At 36.6% G+C, this 16,534-nt stretch overlaps 1 protein-coding gene across 15 annotated transcripts in view; it reads right to left on the reverse strand.

The window, feature by feature from the left end:
* The window catches only part of LOC100869706 (sallimus), a 124,737-nt gene that overhangs the window by 13,029 nt on the left and 95,174 nt on the right, over window positions 1-16,534 (reverse strand). For 13 of the 15 annotated variants that reach the window (XM_086910095.1, XM_086910091.1, XM_086910086.1 and 10 more), the window contains 3 exons: window positions 6,877-15,969; window positions 6,520-6,545; window positions 117-6,417 (listed from right to left, as the gene is read on the reverse strand). In XM_086910095.1, the coding sequence (XP_086766221.1) occupies window positions 117-6,417; window positions 6,520-6,545; window positions 6,877-15,969 (15,420 nt within the window). The remainder of the gene's footprint in view (window positions 1-116; window positions 6,418-6,519; window positions 6,546-6,876; window positions 15,970-16,534) is intronic. The other 2 variants (XM_086910089.1, XM_086910094.1) reach the window with 2 other exon arrangements.

The following is a 16,534-nucleotide window of genomic DNA, read 5'->3' on the forward strand; positions in this document are numbered from 1 at the left end:
GCATACTCACTAAATGCACCTGACGAAGCATATTAATTTCTATATTATAGCTGAAAGCACGTTACATCAGATTAAACGTTATCTGCGAAATCGATAATTGTGAAATCCCCTCCAACCTTCTTCGTAAGTAGATACGCGTCTTTTGGCCTTCAACTTCAATGCTAACGTTTCGTCAGCTTCCTCCACGGAGTATTTCCTTTCGTGTTTCAGTTTCAGTTTCACGTCACCCTCCTCGACATCCTCCACTTTATAGGGTTTAGGTTCCTTCTTTTTCTTCTTTCTGAGTGGAAGCCTCATTTCATCAGTTTCCAATTCCTCGATACTATATTGATCCTTGGCCTCTTCATCCGATTCTATGATCTCCTCTATGATAGGTCCGGAATCATCCTCGATTTCCTGTATTATCTTGATCGTTTCTTCTCCAGCCTCTTCAGAGTATGTCATTGGCCGTTTCTTGGGCTTCAATCGAACTTTACCGGACATCGAAATGTCTTCTTCCTCGTACGTGTTCAACGAGATCTTGAATTCTTGTTCTACATCTTCTTTTGTCTTCGTGGACCGTGGTCGGAATGTCACGTTTTCCACTTCGGTCACCTCATTGATATCTGGCCTTGGTTTCCTCTTTGGACGTAATTTTCGAAGAGTAACATCTTCGTAGATCTCTTCGATCGGTTTAGGAGGCTGCTTAGGAGGTTTTCGTTTCACGGTGAATTCTTGCACCTCTTCTTCTTCTTCAGGCTTCACTTCTTCGATCTTTTTAATAGTTAGTTCTTCAGTCGCTTCCTCTTTAATCTTGCGTTCAGGTTTCTTCTTTATTTGTATTTCGGTCGACACTTCTTCTTCTTCTTTCGATTCCTCGGGAGCACGAGCTTTCTTTATGGTCACGGCAGTTTCTTCGACCTCCTCCGTGACCGTCGGTTTCTTTTCTGGTTTCTTCTTTTTCTTGATGGTGAATTCTTCAGGCGCTTCTTCAGCCTCTGTAGGAACCAACTTTTTGATGGTTATTTCAGCAGCTTCTTCCTCGACAATGGGCTTCTTCTTTGGTTTCTTTTTCAGAGACACTTCAATTTCTTCCGGTTTCTTTTCTTCTTCAATCGGTTTTGGTTTTGTGATGGTCACTTCAGTGACCTCTTCTTCTTTTTCTATGACTGATTTCCTCTTCGGTTTTGGTTTTAGTATAACCTCTTCAGGAGCTTCCTCTTCCTTCTTTTCTTCTTCAACAATCTTCTTGATCGTTACTTCATCGGCAGCCTCTTCTACTGTCGGCCTTTTCTTTTTAGGTTTTTTCACTTCTATTTTTTCGGTTACTTCTTCAGGTACTTTTTCTTCTTCTTTTGGTTTTTTGAGTGTAACTTCTTCCGTTACTTCTTCTGGAACTGGTTTTTCTTTCGGTTTCTTTTTCTTCAAAGTCACTTTTTCTATGACTTCTTCTTCTTCCTTCTCTATAGGAATTGGCTTTTTAATGGTCACTTCATCGGCAACCTCTTCTTGTATTGGCTTCTTCTTTGGTTTCTTTATTTCAACTTTCTCAGTTATTTCTTTTTCTTCTTCTTTTGAAATTGGTTTTTTCAATATAACTTCCTCAGTTATTTCTTCAGAAACTGGTTTTTTCTTTTTCAATGTAACCTCCTCTTTAATCTTTTCTTCTTCTTTTTCTACAAGCACAGGTTTTTTGATAGTAATTTCATCAGCTGCCTCTTCTTCTACAAGTTTTTTCTTTTTCGGCTTCTTTATCTCTACTTGTTCACTTACTTCTTTTGGCACTTTTTCTTCTGGTACTAGTTTTTTCAATGTAACCTCTTCTTTCACTTCTTCTAGAACTGGTTTCTCTTTAGGTTTCTTCTTTTTCACTATAACTTCGTCTGTAATCTCTTCTTCTTCTTTTTCTACAGGCACAGGTTTCTTGATAGTAATTTCATCAGCTGCTTCTTCTTCTACAAGTTTTTTCTTTTTCGGTTTCTTTATCTCTACTTGTTCGCTTGTTTCTTCTGGCACTTTTTCTTTTGGTACTGGTTTCTTCAATGTAACCTCTTCCTTTATCTCTTCTTCTAGAACTGGTTTCTCTTTTGGTTTCTTTTTCTTCAAAGTCACTTCTTCTAGAATTTCTTCTTCTTCTTTTTCTACAGGAACTGATTTTTTAATGGTGATCTCATCAATTGCTTCTTCCTCAACTAGTTTCTTTTCTTTGGGTTTCTTGATTTCTATCTGTTCTGTTGTTTCTTCAGACACTTTCTCTTTTAGTTTCTTTAATGTAACCTCTTCTTTTACTTCCTCTGGAACTGGTTTCTCTTTTGGTTTCTTTTTCTTAAGTGTTATTTGTTCAGGAATTTCCTCTTCCTTCTTTTCTTCTACAATAGGTTTCTTTACAGTAATTTTATCAGCTTCTTCCTTCACAGGCTTCTTTTCCTTAGGTTTCTTTATTTTTTCAGTTACTTCTTCAGATATCTTTTCTTTTGGTTTCTTCAGAATAACTTCTTCAGTTGTTTCCTCTGGAGTAGGCTTTTCTTTCGGCTTTTTCTGTATAAGCACTTCTTCTTTAATCTCTTCGACTTCTTCATCTTCAACTTTTTTAATCGTAATTTCGGCCTCGGCTTCTTCCTTCTTTATAGGTTTTTTCTTTGGCTTCTTTACAATTGCTTCTTCAACAATTTCTTCTGGTTTCTTCGGTTCTTTCTTCAACGTTACTTCAGTAATTGTTTCCTCTTCTTCTATTTCTTTTTCCTCTACAATTGGTTTCTTGATAGTTATTTCTGCCGGAGCTTCTTCCATTGGTTTTTCGGGTTTTTTCTTCAGCGTGATTTCTTCAATTATTTCTGGAACTTCTTCCGGTTTCTTTTCTTCTGGTTTCTTGAGTGTCACCTCTTCCTCTTTAGGAGCTTTTTCTTTAGGTTTCTTTGGTTTTATTTTGCGCTTCAAGGTAATTTCTTCCGCTTCTTCTTTGGGTGCCGTAGGAATTTCTTTTTCTTCTTCCTTCGTTGGAAATTCTTTGACACCTTCATCCTCAGGTTTGTCTTTTTTCCAGCCTTTCAACGTTATCTTTTCCGGCTCTTCTTCTGGTTTTTCTTTCTGAGGTATTCTAAACTTAACTTCCGGTTCTTTGTCTGGTTCTGGTGGTTTGGATTCTCCTTTTATCAATGGAATTTGTTCTATTTCTTGATCTGGTTTTCTCTTTTCCTCTCTTTTATATGGTTTTGGTACTGACTCTGGTGCCGGTTTCTCTAGTTCTTCATGCTCTTCGGGCACATATTTTTCGAGCTCTGGTCTGTCGAACTCCAATGGTCTCAGTTCTTCGTGTTCTAATTTTATCTTTGGTTTCTCTTTCTTTTCTGGCTTAACTTCCTTTTCAGGTTCTGGTTTGATCGGTTTTTTCAACGGTTCTTCAATTTTTTCCGGTTTCTTTTCAGGAATCTTTTTTAATTTTATCATTTCAGGTTCTGCTATCTTTTCTTCCGGCACCTTGCCTTTTCCAACAACTAACTGTTGTGGTTCTTCTGATTTTTCCGCAGGTTTCTTTGGTGGACGTTCATATATGGATTTGTCTTCTATTTTTTCCAAAGGAACCTTTTTCAATTCTTCGAATTCTTGATCCAATTTTTCTAATTCTGTCATTTCCTTCTTGGGAAGTTTAACCTTCTTTACTTTTCTCTTCAGAACTTCAAGAGCTTCTTCCGTATTTCTAGATAGAATACCCGTTTGAACTGGATTTTCTTCCAATTCGGTTATATTTGGATATTGTATTTCAGGTGGATAATCTCCAACAAATGTAATTCTGCTTCGTAACATAATTTTCGGAAATTTGGGTTCTTCGATTTCCTTCTTTTTTGGAATCGCTACTTTCTTTAATTTAATTGCAGCAAACTGAACAGTTTCTGTAGGTTCTGAATACTTTAACTTCGTGGGTTTAATCTCTTTTCTTTCGATCTTCTGAGGTACCAATTTCTGCAAGGATTCTGGTAAAGGTTTCTTTTCTTTCTTCTTTTTTGGTTCCCATTGTATCTTTTCAGGCATAGGTTCCAGTACTGGTCGTTCATATTCTGGTTCTACCCATTCTTCGATATCATCTTTCTTAATTATCTTCTTTTTCTTCTTCTTCTTTATTTCCTTTGGTTTCTCAGGAATTTCCTCGATTGGTTTCTCTTCTGGTATTTTTTTCTCTTTCTTTTCTGGAGCTTTTTCTACTGAGACTTCTTCAACTGTAACTTTGTCTTCTGATTTTCCTTCGACAAATATTGCTTTGCGTTCCTCAGGTTTTTTCGTTGATAATTCTTCGGCAACTATTTCTGAAATAACTTCAGTAGTTTCTATAGTTTCCTTTGGTATAATTTCTTTTTCGGGTTTGACTTTCTCTGGCTTTTCTTCTACTATTTCTTCTATTCTTTCTTCGAACTGTTCCTTTTCTACAACCATAGGTTTCTTTTCTGCTATTTTTTTCTTTTTCGGTTTTTCTTCCTTTGGTTTCTTTTCCTCTGGTTTTATTTCTTTTGGTTTCTCTTCTTTAGGTTTTTCTTCCTTTGGAGTTTCCTTTATTTTAGGTTTTTCTTCAGAAATTTCTTTTACTTTTGGCTTTTCTTCAATGATCTCACCGTTCGTTACAATTTCTTTCTTTTTCTTTTCTTTAGGTACTTGCTTTATAGAAATCTCACTAATCTTTGCCTCTTCTTCCACTTTTTCTTCTTCTTTGGGAACAATTTTCTCCTCTTTTGGTTTTTTCTCTTTTATCTCTTCTGTTGTAACTTCAGTAATCACTTCAGTTGTCTGTATTTCTTCCTTAGGAAGGACAGTCTTTTTAGCCTTTTTCTTTTTTAATTCTTCTGGTGTTATCTCTTCTATTATTTCTTCTACTTGTTCTTCTTCAGCTTCCGTTGCTATAACTTTCTTTTTAGGAGCCTTTTTCACAGTTATTTTCTTTTCTTTTATTTTACCTTTCTCTTCCTTTTCTTCGATTACTACAGCCTTATCTTCTTCCGGTTTCTCTACTTCTAACGCTTCTTCTGCAATTGTAGAAATAACTTCGGTAGTTATGATACTATCTTGAGACGTGACTTCTTTCTTTGCTTTAATTTTCTTTGGTTTTTCTGTAATTAGTTCTTGTACTTCTTCTTCTGGTTGTTCTTCTGTCTGAGGCACAGCTTCCTTTGGTGCTTCTTTTACTTCTACTTCCTTCGTTATTATCTTTTCTTCTGTTTCCTTAATCTTAGCAATTTTCTTTTTCTTAAGTTTAACTTCTTCAGGAAGTTTTTCTGTTATTACTTCAGAAATCATTTCGGTTAACTCAACGCTCTCTTTCTCAGTTGGTTCCGCTTTTTCTTTTTTCACTTCAGGTTTTATTTCTTCTATGATCTCTTCTTTCTCTTCAATCGATGTAATTGGTTTCTTCTTCTTTGGTACTTTCTTCACTTCTATTTGCGTGATCTCTGCCTTTTCTTCTTCCACTTCTGAGGGTTTACTCTCTTCTAGTTTAGGTTTCTTTTCAGGCAACTGTTCGACAGTAGTTTCCGTAATAATTTCAGTAATTTCTATGCCTTCTTGAGGTACAACATCCTTTTGAGCTTTTTCTTTAATAGGTTTTTCAATTACGATTTCTTCAACTTCCTCTTCAGGAATTTTGCCTTCTGTGATAATCGCTTTCTTTTTCTTGATTATTTTCTTTGTCGGTGTTTCAATGATTTCCACAATTTCACGTTCCTCCATTGCTTTTGCTTCTTCTACTGTTTTCTGTATAACTTCTTCCACTATCTTTTTCTTTTTATCTTTTGGTTTCTTTTTGATGATTTTTTGTGTTGGAGTTTCGATGGTTTCGATTATTTCTTCTTCTTCTTCAACTATTTCTTCCGGTTTCTTGGGTGCTTGTTTTAGATCAATCTTTGTTACTTTGATCTTTTTCTTTTCTTCTTCCACGATAGGTTTTGCTTTTTCTTTCTGCGGTTTCTCGATCACAATCTCTTCAACAATCTCTTCGGGAACACCGTCATCTTTTACTATCGCTTTTATTTTCTTCACTACTTTCTTTGTAGGTGTTTCGATCACTTCTACTATTCTTTGTTCCTCCATTTCAATTGTTTCCTCGCGTGGTTTCTGAATTATTTCTTCCATCACGATTTCTTCTCCTTCTTTTTTCATAGGACGAATCTTCTTTTTAATAATTTTTTGGGTGGGTGTTTCGATCGTCTCAAAGATCTCCTCCTCCTCCTTAATGACGACCTCCTTCTTTTTCTTCGGTGTCTTTCGTACATCATGTTCAGTGATTGTCACTGTTTCTAATTCTTCTACGATTGGTTGTGCTTCTTGTTCATCAGGTTGCTCTATTATTATTTCCTCTACGACTTCCTCTGTTACTTCATCTTTAGCTTTAAGCGGTTTTTTCTTAATAATCTTTTTGACAACCTTTGGCACTTTCTGGATTTCCTCGACAATTTTCTATTATTTAAAATAAATTCAATCTTAGTAAATTTTGTATCCATAATTGTAGCCATTTTAAAATATAAATAATTTTAAAATCAACTATCTTATAAATCTTACCTGTTCTACAACATCTTCCGTGATATCTGCGAAAAGAATAAAATATTTTAGATTTGATCATTAAAATAAAATATCTCGTTTCAAGCTTTTCTTTATAGCATATCACAAATTATTTAACGAATAAACGAATAGAAAAGATAGAAGAAGCGTATAGACAAAGTGCTTATAAACATATACATCGATTACAAGTTATGTATATAGTATAACATCAAGTATATTTGTCCATCATGTCTTTGTATTTTGTATTGTTTAAATCGTATATCATTTATGCTCAATAAATGAAAAATGGCGTATATATATAATATAACTGTAGGCTATGGTGATGGTATAATTGTAATACGTAAGAAATGGGCTTACCTTCCGTCACTTTCTCGTCAGCTTTTGGTTTTGTTGGTCTTTTGTGTTTTGGTTTTTCGTGTATTTCTCGTGTAGTGTCTTCGTGAAGTTCTGTTATTGCTGTTAATGGTTCTTTACCTTCTTCTTCCACGACCACCTCTTCGGTGATCTGTTCTTTACCTTCGCGTTTCCTTGTGATGCGCTTTTTGTGCACCGTTTTCTTTGTTCCTTCCTCGCTCACGATCTCACTCGTTACTATCTCTTCTTTGATCTCTTCGACAGGCATAGGTTTCGATTCGACCGGTACGGCTTCGAGTTTATCTTGGACAATTTCTTCGACCGTCACCACAGGTTCTACGCCCTCTTCTTCTACCGTTGTCTCTTCGATAACTTTCGGTTTTTCGTCTCCACGTTTCGTTGTGGTTTTCTTCTTTTTGATCTTTCGTTGTTTCTTTTCTGGTGTTTCTTCCATGATCACGGTCATAACAATCTCGACAGTCTCGACAATATCGTCATCTTTGGGAACGAATTTTAGATAATCCTCAGGTTTCTTTTCTTGTTCTTTTTCATCTTCAGATTTCTTCCAAGGTTTTAATTTAATTTTCTCTGGCTCTTGCATTGGAGCTTCATATTCAGGAATTCTTCTCTTAATTTCTTCTTTTTCTTCAGGTTCTCTCGGTTTTGGAATACCGGGTACTATTGGAACAGCTTCAGTTTCCTGAACCGGTGTCTTGCGTTCCTTCTTTGGTTTTTTAGTTGATATCTTCTTAGGTATTTTCTCTGGTTTCTCTGGATATTCTGGTTTTTCTAGTTCTTCTAATTTTATTTCAGTTGTTTCTATTTCGTACGGTTCGAATGGCTTTATTTCAGGATATTCTTTCTCTTCTTTTTCTTCTTCGGGTTTGTCTACTTCATCTTTCTTCTTTGGAACAGGAGTAAATTCTTCTGAAACGCTTGGAACTTTTTCCGGTATTTTCTTCAATTTGATTACTTGTGGCTCCTCTTCTTCCGTAGACCGAGGCTTTCCTTTTCCTATTTTCAATTTTTTCGGTTTCTCCTCTTCGGATTCTTTGGGTTTAGGCTTACGTTCATATGGCGCTATTTCTTCTACTTTTTCCAATGGAACTTTCTTTAATTCCTCGAATTCTTGATCCAGTTTTTCCAATTCTATTATTTCTTTTTCTGGAAGTTTTACTTTCTTGTGTTTCACTTTTTTTAGTTTCAATGCTTCTTCCATAGTGCGAGATAATTCACCATTCTGCACATAATTAGGTTCAAGTTCAATAATAACAGGATATTTAATAGATGGTGGCCATTCGTATTCCGTGATACGACTGCGTAATAAAACTTTAGGGAACTTGGTTTCATCTTTGTCTTGTTTCGTTTTCGATTTGACAGGTGCTTTTTTTAATTTAATCTGTGCAAACAAAGGAGTAACTGGTTCCTCGATTTTCGGTTTGATAGGTTTTTGCTCTTTGATACTGATCTTCATCAATTGTGGCTTCTCGCCTTTAACCTTTTCAACAGGCTTCTTTTTCTTCACTTTCCTTTCTGATTTCTCTATTAGAGGCTCTTCAAGTTTTTCAAGAGGTAATTCCTTTTTCAATTCCTCGAATTCTTGATCCAGCTTTTCTAGTTTGGCTATTTCCTTTTCCAAACGTTTTACCTTTTTCTTCTTAGGTTTTGGTAAAATAATAGCTTCTTCGACATTGCGAGACAAAATACCATTTTGAACTTCATTCGGTTCGAGTTCTTCGATTTTCAAATATTTTATCGCTGCAGGCCATTCTATGGGTGTAATTCGACTTCGAAGAAGAACTCGAGGAATTTTTTCTTTCTTTTCAGGTCGTTTTACGGTTGGAGTCTTACGCAATTTAATTTGTGCAAATTGAGGTTTATCCACAGATATTTCTTGTATTTCAAGTTTCGTAGCTTCGACTTTAGTTATTTTGAGACGTTCAAGTTTAACAGGTTTCTTAAGTTTTCTTAATGGAATTTCAGAAATTTCAGGAACATCTGTAACTTCTTCTTTTTCTTCTTTAGGAACAGGTACTTTTTTAGAAACTTTCTTAGGAATTTTCTTCTTATCAATTTTTGGTTTACCTTCCTCGGTAACAATTTCAGGAACTGTTATCTCTTCAACTGCTTCTTCTTTTGTTGATTCTACATGTTCTGGGACAGGAAATGCTTTTACAACTTCTTCCACAATTTCCTCGATAGGACCTTCAGTGATAATTGTGACAGGAGCTTTGCCTTCCTCTTCAATTGTTACAACTTCCGTCATTTGTTGTTTCTTTCCTTTACGTTTTATGGTCTTTTGCTTCATAATTCTCTTAGGTTTGCCTTCCTCGGTCATTTCTTGTGTGGCAGTAACTTGTTCACGAATCTCTTCCACTTCATCTGGTTTAGCGTATTCTGGAGCAAGCAGAACTTTAAGAGTTTCGTCGATTATTTCTTCCGTAGGACCTTCGGTAATTGTAGTAATTGGAACTTGATCCTGTTCTTCAACTGTTAATATTTCAGACACTTGTTGTTTTCTTCCTGTACGCTTTACTACTTTTTTCTTAGTGGTTTTCTTGGGTTTACCTTCTCTTGCTATTTCTTCTGTGACAGTTACTTGTTCGCGTACTTCTTCTACTTCGTATGGTTTTTCAACATATTTAGATGTTGGATAGATTAAGATTTTTTCAAGAACTTCTTCTAGAGGACCTTCAGACACTGTCGTAATCGGTTGCTCTCCTTCTTCTTTAACAGTAACTATTTCTGTTATTTGCTGTTCTTTGCCTGAATGCTTAATTATTCCTTTCTTCGTAGTCTTTTTCGGTTTCTCCTGCTTAATAACTTCATTGGTAATGACTAATTGTTCTTGCATCTCTATCACTTCTTCAGGCTTGACATCCTCAAGCGCAGGAAGTGATTTTACAATTTCATCAACTATTTCTTCCACTGGACCTTCCGTAACAAATGTGACCGGAGCCATTCCTTGCTCTTCAATACTAACGATCTCTGTCACCTGTTGCTCCTTTCCCTTACGTCTAGTTACATCCTTCTTTGTGACTTTTTTAGGTTTACTGTCTTTGGTAATTTCTTCTGTAACAGTCACTTGTTCCTTTATCACCTCTACCTCGGGCGGTTCAATCATTTCTGGAGTAGAAAGAGGTTTTATTATTTCCTCAACAATTTCCTCTACTGGTCCTTCTGTTACAGTTGTTTCCGGAGCCTTTCCTTCCTCTTCAACTGTAACTACTTCTGTCACTTGTTGTTCCTTTCCACGTCGCTTGACGATTTTCTTTTTAATAGTTTTCTTTGGTTTTCCCAATTTCGTAATTTCCTCTGTAACTGTCACTTGTTCCCGCACTTCTTCCACTTCTGTCGGTTTAATCTTTTCTGGAGCAGGAAGAGGTTTTATTATTTCTTCGACAACTTCCTCAATTGGTCCTTCTGTTACTGATGTTTCGGGAGCCTTTCCTTCCTCTTCAACTGTAACTACTTCTGTCACTTGTTGTTCCTTTCCACGTCGCTTGACGATTTTCTTTTTAGTAGTTTTCTTTGGTTTTCCCAATTTCGTAATTTCCTCTGTAACTGTCACTTGTTCTCGCACTTCTTCCACTTCTGTCGGTTTAATCTTTTCTGGAGCAGGAAGAGGTTTTATTATTTCTTCGACAACTTCTTCAATTGGTCCTTCTATTACAGATGTTTCGGGAGCCTTTCCTTCCTCTTCAACTGTAACTACTTCTGTCACTTGTTGTTCATTTCCACGTCGTTTAATGATTTTCTTTTTAGTTGTTTTCTTTGGTTTTCCCAATTTCGTAATTTCCTCTGTAACTGTCACTTGTTCCCGCACTTCTTCCACTTCTGTCGGTTTAATCTTTTCTGGAGCAGGAAGAGGTTTTATTATTTCTTCGACAACTTCCTCAATTGGTCCTTCTGTTACAGACGTTTCGGGAGCCTTTCCTTCCTCTTCAACTGTAACTACTTCTGTCACTTGTTGTTCCTTTCCACGTCGCTTGACGATTTTCTTTTTAGTAGTTTTCTTTGGTTTTCCCAATTTCGTAATTTCCTCTGTAACTGTCACTTGTTCTCGCACTTCTTCCACTTCTGTCGGTTTAATCTTTTCTGGAGCAGGAAGAGGTTTTATTATTTCTTCGACAACTTCCTCAATTGGTCCTTCTGTTACAGATGTTTCGGGAGCCTTTCCTTCCTCTTCAACTGTAACTACTTCTGTCACTTGTTGTTCTTTTCCACGTCGTTTAATGATTTTCTTTTTAGTTGTTTTCTTTGGTTTTCCCAATTTCGTAATTTCCTCTGTAACTGTCACTTGTTCCCGCACTTCTTCCACTTCTGTCGGTTTAATCTTTTCTGGAGCAGGAAGAGGTTTTATTATTTCTTCGACAACTTCCTCAATTGGTCCTTCTGTTACAGACGTTTCGGGAGCCTTTCCTTCCTCTTCAACTGTAACTACTTCTGTCACTTGTTGTTCCTTTCCACGTCGCTTGACGATTTTCTTTTTAGTAGTTTTCTTTGGTTTTCCCAATTTCGTAATTTCCTCTGTAACTGTCACTTGTTCTCGCACTTCTTCCACTTCTGTCGGTTTAATCTTTTCTGGAGCAGGAAGAGGTTTTATTATTTCTTCGACAACTTCCTCAATTGGTCCTTCTATTACAGATGTTTCGGGAGCCTTTCCTTCCTCTTCAACTGTAACTACTTCTGTCACTTGTTGTTCTTTTCCACGTCGTTTAATGATTTTCTTTTTAGTTGTTTTCTTTGGTTTTCCCAATTTCGTAATTTCCTCTGTAACTGTCACTTGTTCCCGCACTTCTTCCACTTCTGTCGGTTTAATCTTTTCTGGAGCAGGAAGAGGTTTTATTATTTCTTCGACAACTTCCTCAATTGGTCCTTCTGTTACAGATGTTTCGGGAGCCTTTCCTTCCTCCTCAACTGTAACTACTTCTGTCACTTGTTGTTCCTTTCCACGTCGCTTGACGATTTTCTTTTTAGTAGTTTTCTTTGGTTTTCCCAATTTCGTAATTTCCTCTGTAACTGTCACTTGTTCTCGCACTTCTTCCACTTCTGTCGGTTTAATCTTTTCTGGAGCAGGAAGAGGTTTTATTATTTCTTCGACAACTTCCTCAATTGGTCCTTCTATTACAGATGTTTCGGGAGCCTTTCCTTCCTCTTCAACTGTAACTACTTCTGTCACTTGTTGTTCTTTTCCACGTCGTTTAATGATTTTCTTTTTAGTTGTTTTCTTTGGTTTTCCCAATTTCATAATTTCCTCTGTAACTGTCACTTGTTCCCGCACTTCTTCCACTTCTGTCGGTTTAATCTTTTCTGGAGCAGGAAGAGGTTTTATTATTTCTTCGACAACTTCCTCAATTGGTCCTTCTGTTACAGATGTTTCGGGAGCCTTTCCTTCCTCTTCAACTGTAACTACTTCTGTCACTTGTTGTTCCTTTCCACGTCGTTTGATGATTTTCTTTTTAGTTGTTTTCTTTGGTTTTCCCAATTTCGTAATTTCCTCTGTAACTGTCACTTGTTCTCGCACTTCTTCCACTTCTGTCGGTTTAATCTTTTCTGGAGCAGGAAGAGGTTTTATTATTTCTTCGACAACTTCCTCAATTGGTCCTTCTGTTACAGATGTTTCGGGAGCCTTTCCTTCCTCTTCAACTGTAACTACTTCTGTCACTTGTTGTTCCTTTCCACGTCGCTTGACGATTTTCTTTTTAGTAGTTTTCTTTGGTTTTCCCAATTTCGTAATTTCCTCTGTAACTGTCACTTGTTCCCGCACTTCTTCCACTTCTGTCGGTTTAATCTTTTCTGGAGCAGGAAGAGGTTTTATTATTTCTTCGACAACTTCCTCAATTGGTCCTTCTGTTACAGACGTTTCGGGAGCCTTCCCTTCCTCTTCAACTGTAACTACTTCTGTCACTTGTTGTTCCTTTCCACGTCGCTTGACGATTTTCTTTTTAGTAGTTTTCTTTGGTTTTCCCAATTTCGTAATTTCCTCTGTAACTGTCACTTGTTCTCGCACTTCTTCCACTTCTGTCGGTTTAATCTTTTCTGGAGCAGGAAGAGGTTTTATTATTTCTTCGACAACTTCCTCAATTGGTCCTTCTATTACAGATGTTTCGGGAGCCTTTCCTTCCTCTTCAACTGTAACTACTTCTGTCACTTGTTGTTCTTTTCCACGTCGTTTAATGATTTTCTTTTTAGTTGTTTTCTTTGGTTTTCCCAATTTCGTAATTTCCTCTGTAACTGTCACTTGTTCCCGCACTTCTTCCACTTCTGTCGGTTTAATCTTTTCTGGAGCAGGAAGAGGTTTTATTATTTCTTCGACAACTTCCTCAATTGGTCCTTCTGTTACAGATGTTTCGGGAGCCTTTCCTTCCTCTTCAACTGTAACTACTTCTGTCACTTGTTGTTCCTTTCCACGTCGCTTGACGATTTTCTTTTTAGTAGTTTTCTTTGGTTTTCCCAATTTCGTAATTTCCTCTGTAACTGTCACTTGTTCTCGCACTTCTTCCACTTCTGTCGGTTTAATCTTTTCTGGAGCAGGAAGAGGTTTTATTATTTCTTCGACAACTTCCTCAATTGGTCCTTCTATTACAGATGTTTCGGGAGCCTTTCCTTCCTCTTCAACTGTAACTACTTCTGTCACTTGTTGTTCTTTTCCACGTCGTTTAATGATTTTCTTTTTAGTTGTTTTCTTTGGTTTTCCCAATTTCGTAATTTCCTCTGTAACTGTCACTTGTTCCCGCACTTCTTCCACTTCTGTCGGTTTAATCTTTTCTGGAGCAGGAAGAGGTTTTATTATTTCTTCGACAACTTCCTCAATTGGTCCTTCTATTACAGATGTTTCGGGAGCCTTTCCTTCCTCTTCAACTGTAACTACTTCTGTCACTTGTTGTTCTTTTCCACGTCGTTTAATGATTTTCTTTTTAGTTGTTTTCTTTGGTTTTCCCAATTTCGTAATTTCCTCTGTAACTGTCACTTGTTCCCGCACTTCTTCCACTTCTGTCGGTTTAATCTTTTCTAGAGCAGGAAGAGGTTTTATTATTTCTTCGACAACTTCCTCAATTGGTCCTTCTGTTACAGACGTTTCGGGAGCCTTCCCTTCCTCTTCAACTGTAACTACTTCTGTCACTTGTTGTTCCTTTCCACGTCGCTTGACGATTTTCTTTTTAGTAGTTTTCTTTGGTTTTCCCAATTTCGTAATTTCCTCTGTAACTGTCACTTGTTCTCGCACTTCTTCCACTTCTGTCGGTTTAATCTTTTCTGGAGCAGGAAGAGGTTTTATTATTTCTTCGACAACTTCCTCAATTGGTCCTTCTATTACAGACGTTTCGGGAGCCTTTCCTTCCTCTTCAACTGTAACTACTTCTGTCACTTGTTGTTCTTTTCCACGTCGTTTAATGATTTTCTTTTTAGTTGTTTTCTTTGGTTTTCCCAATTTCGTAATTTCCTCTGTAACTGTCACTTGTTCCCGCACTTCTTCCACTTCTGTCGGTTTAATCTTTTCTGGAGCAGGAAGAGGTTTTATTATTTCTTCGACAACTTCCTCAATTGGTCCTTCTGTTACAGATGTTTCGGGAGCCTTTCCTTCCTCTTCAACTGTAACTACTTCTGTCACTTGTTGTTCCTTTCCACGTCGCTTGACGATTTTCTTTTTAGTAGTTTTCTTTGGTTTTCCCAATTTCGTAATTTCCTCTGTAACTGTCACTTGTTCTCGCACTTCTTCCACTTCTGTCGGTTTAATCTTTTCTGGAGCAGGAAGAGGTTTTATTATTTCTTCGACAACTTCCTCAATTGGTCCTTCTGTTACAGATGTTTCGGGAGCCTTTCCTTCCTCTTCAACTGTAACTACTTCTGTCACTTGTTGTTCTTTTCCACGTCGCTTAATGATTTTCTTTTTAGTTGTTTTCTTTGGTTTTCCCAATTTCGTAATTTCCTCTGTAACTGTCACTTGTTCCCGCACTTCTTCCACTTCTGTCGGTTTAATCTTTTCTGGAGCAGGAAGAGGTTTTATTATTTCTTCGACAACTTCCTCAATTGGTCCTTCTGTTACAGATGTTTCGGGAGCCTTTCCTTCCTCCTCAACTGTAACTACTTCTGTCACTTGTTGTTCCTTTCCACGTCGCTTGACGATTTTCTTTTTAGTAGTTTTCTTTGGTTTTCCCAATTTCGTAATTTCCTCTGTAACTGTCACTTGTTCCCGCACTTCTTCCACTTCTGTCGGTTTAATCTTTTCTGGAGCAGGAAGAGGTTTTATTATTTCTTCGACAACTTCCTCAATTGGTCCTTCTGTTACAGATGTTTCGGGAGCCTTTCCTTCCTCTTCAACTGTAACTACTTCTGTCACTTGTTGTTCCTTTCCACGTCGTTTGACGATTTTCTTTTTAGTAGTTTTCTTTGGTTTTCCCAATTTCGTAATTTCCTCCGTAACTGTCACTTGTTCTCGAACTTCTTCCACTTCCGTTGGTTTAATCTTTTCTGGAGCAGGAAGAGGTTTTATTGTTTCTTCTGCTGGTACTTCTTCTTTTAGAGATTTTTCTCGTTTGATTTTCTCAGCTGTTTCTATTATTTCAGTTGGTTTTGTTACCACCGTTGTTTTTGATTTATCTTTTTCTTCTATTGTAGTTTCTTCTTTTACGTGTTGTGTTTTTTCTCGTTTCTCTATAATTTTTTTTATATCTTTCTTTGTTTCGTTCATATCTTGAACTTGAGTCACTTCTACTTTTTCCTCTTCTTTTTGCTCTGTTTCCTCGACCTCGTCTATTCTCGTCGGTATTATCTCTTCGACATCTGTAGTTGTCGTTATTTCTTCAATCGGCATAAATTGTTTTTTTGGTATGAATGGTATTTTTGGCTTGATATCCTCTAATTCTTCCTCAATGACGACGACATTGTCTTCTTCGTTTTCTGGCTTTTTCTTACGTATAATCGTTTTCTTTGTTTTAACTGCCGCGGTCTCGTGTTCTTTGCTTCCGCGTCTGAATTTCGTTGTATATTCTTCTATTACCTCTGTATCTGATTCAATCAACTGTGGCGTATCGTGTTTTGTTGTGTGTTGTGTGATTGTGATGTGATGTTGTTGCGCTGGTACTTCTGTAGTTTCTGAAATGTATACAAGAAGAAGTGTAATATGATTAATGTTTCGTGGTACAATCGTTTTTGCACTATTTGCATTTTTCTTTTTATTTATCTTTTTTTTTTTTTGGTTTGACTTCTCACATAATCGCGAATATGTTGCTGCCGAAGTTTCATTCGAGGCCTTTTGAAAATTTTTAATTGTTTCTTGATTTTATCCGATTATAATACTCGTTATGTAATAAAACTGTCTCGGCATGTACTTTGCAACTTGTAACAGGATTGAATATATATATTGGCTCTTTATATGATATATGTTGTCTAGAAAGTTCAATTTGCTTCCCATTACTGGTCTTAGGACATGTGTCGATACAAATTTTATTACATAAAGGATATTATAGAAAAATTATTTAATGCGATGAACATCAAAATCATCTTATACGAATTATTTGTTTTATGTTTGACATGAATGAACTGTTGTGTATTTTATGTGTGAAGAATTAATTTGTATTGTTTCTATGTTTCTTTCCACATCTAGTGTCAGATTTTGTTGTGTGTTGTTTACATACCTACCTTACACAACATTTTATTC

Source organism: Apis florea, unplaced genomic scaffold (assembly GCF_048593485.1).
Source record: "Apis florea isolate Af1SG1 unplaced genomic scaffold, ASM4859348v1 contig_3170_pilon, whole genome shotgun sequence".
NCBI classification, from domain to species: domain Eukaryota; kingdom Metazoa; phylum Arthropoda; class Insecta; order Hymenoptera; family Apidae; genus Apis; species Apis florea.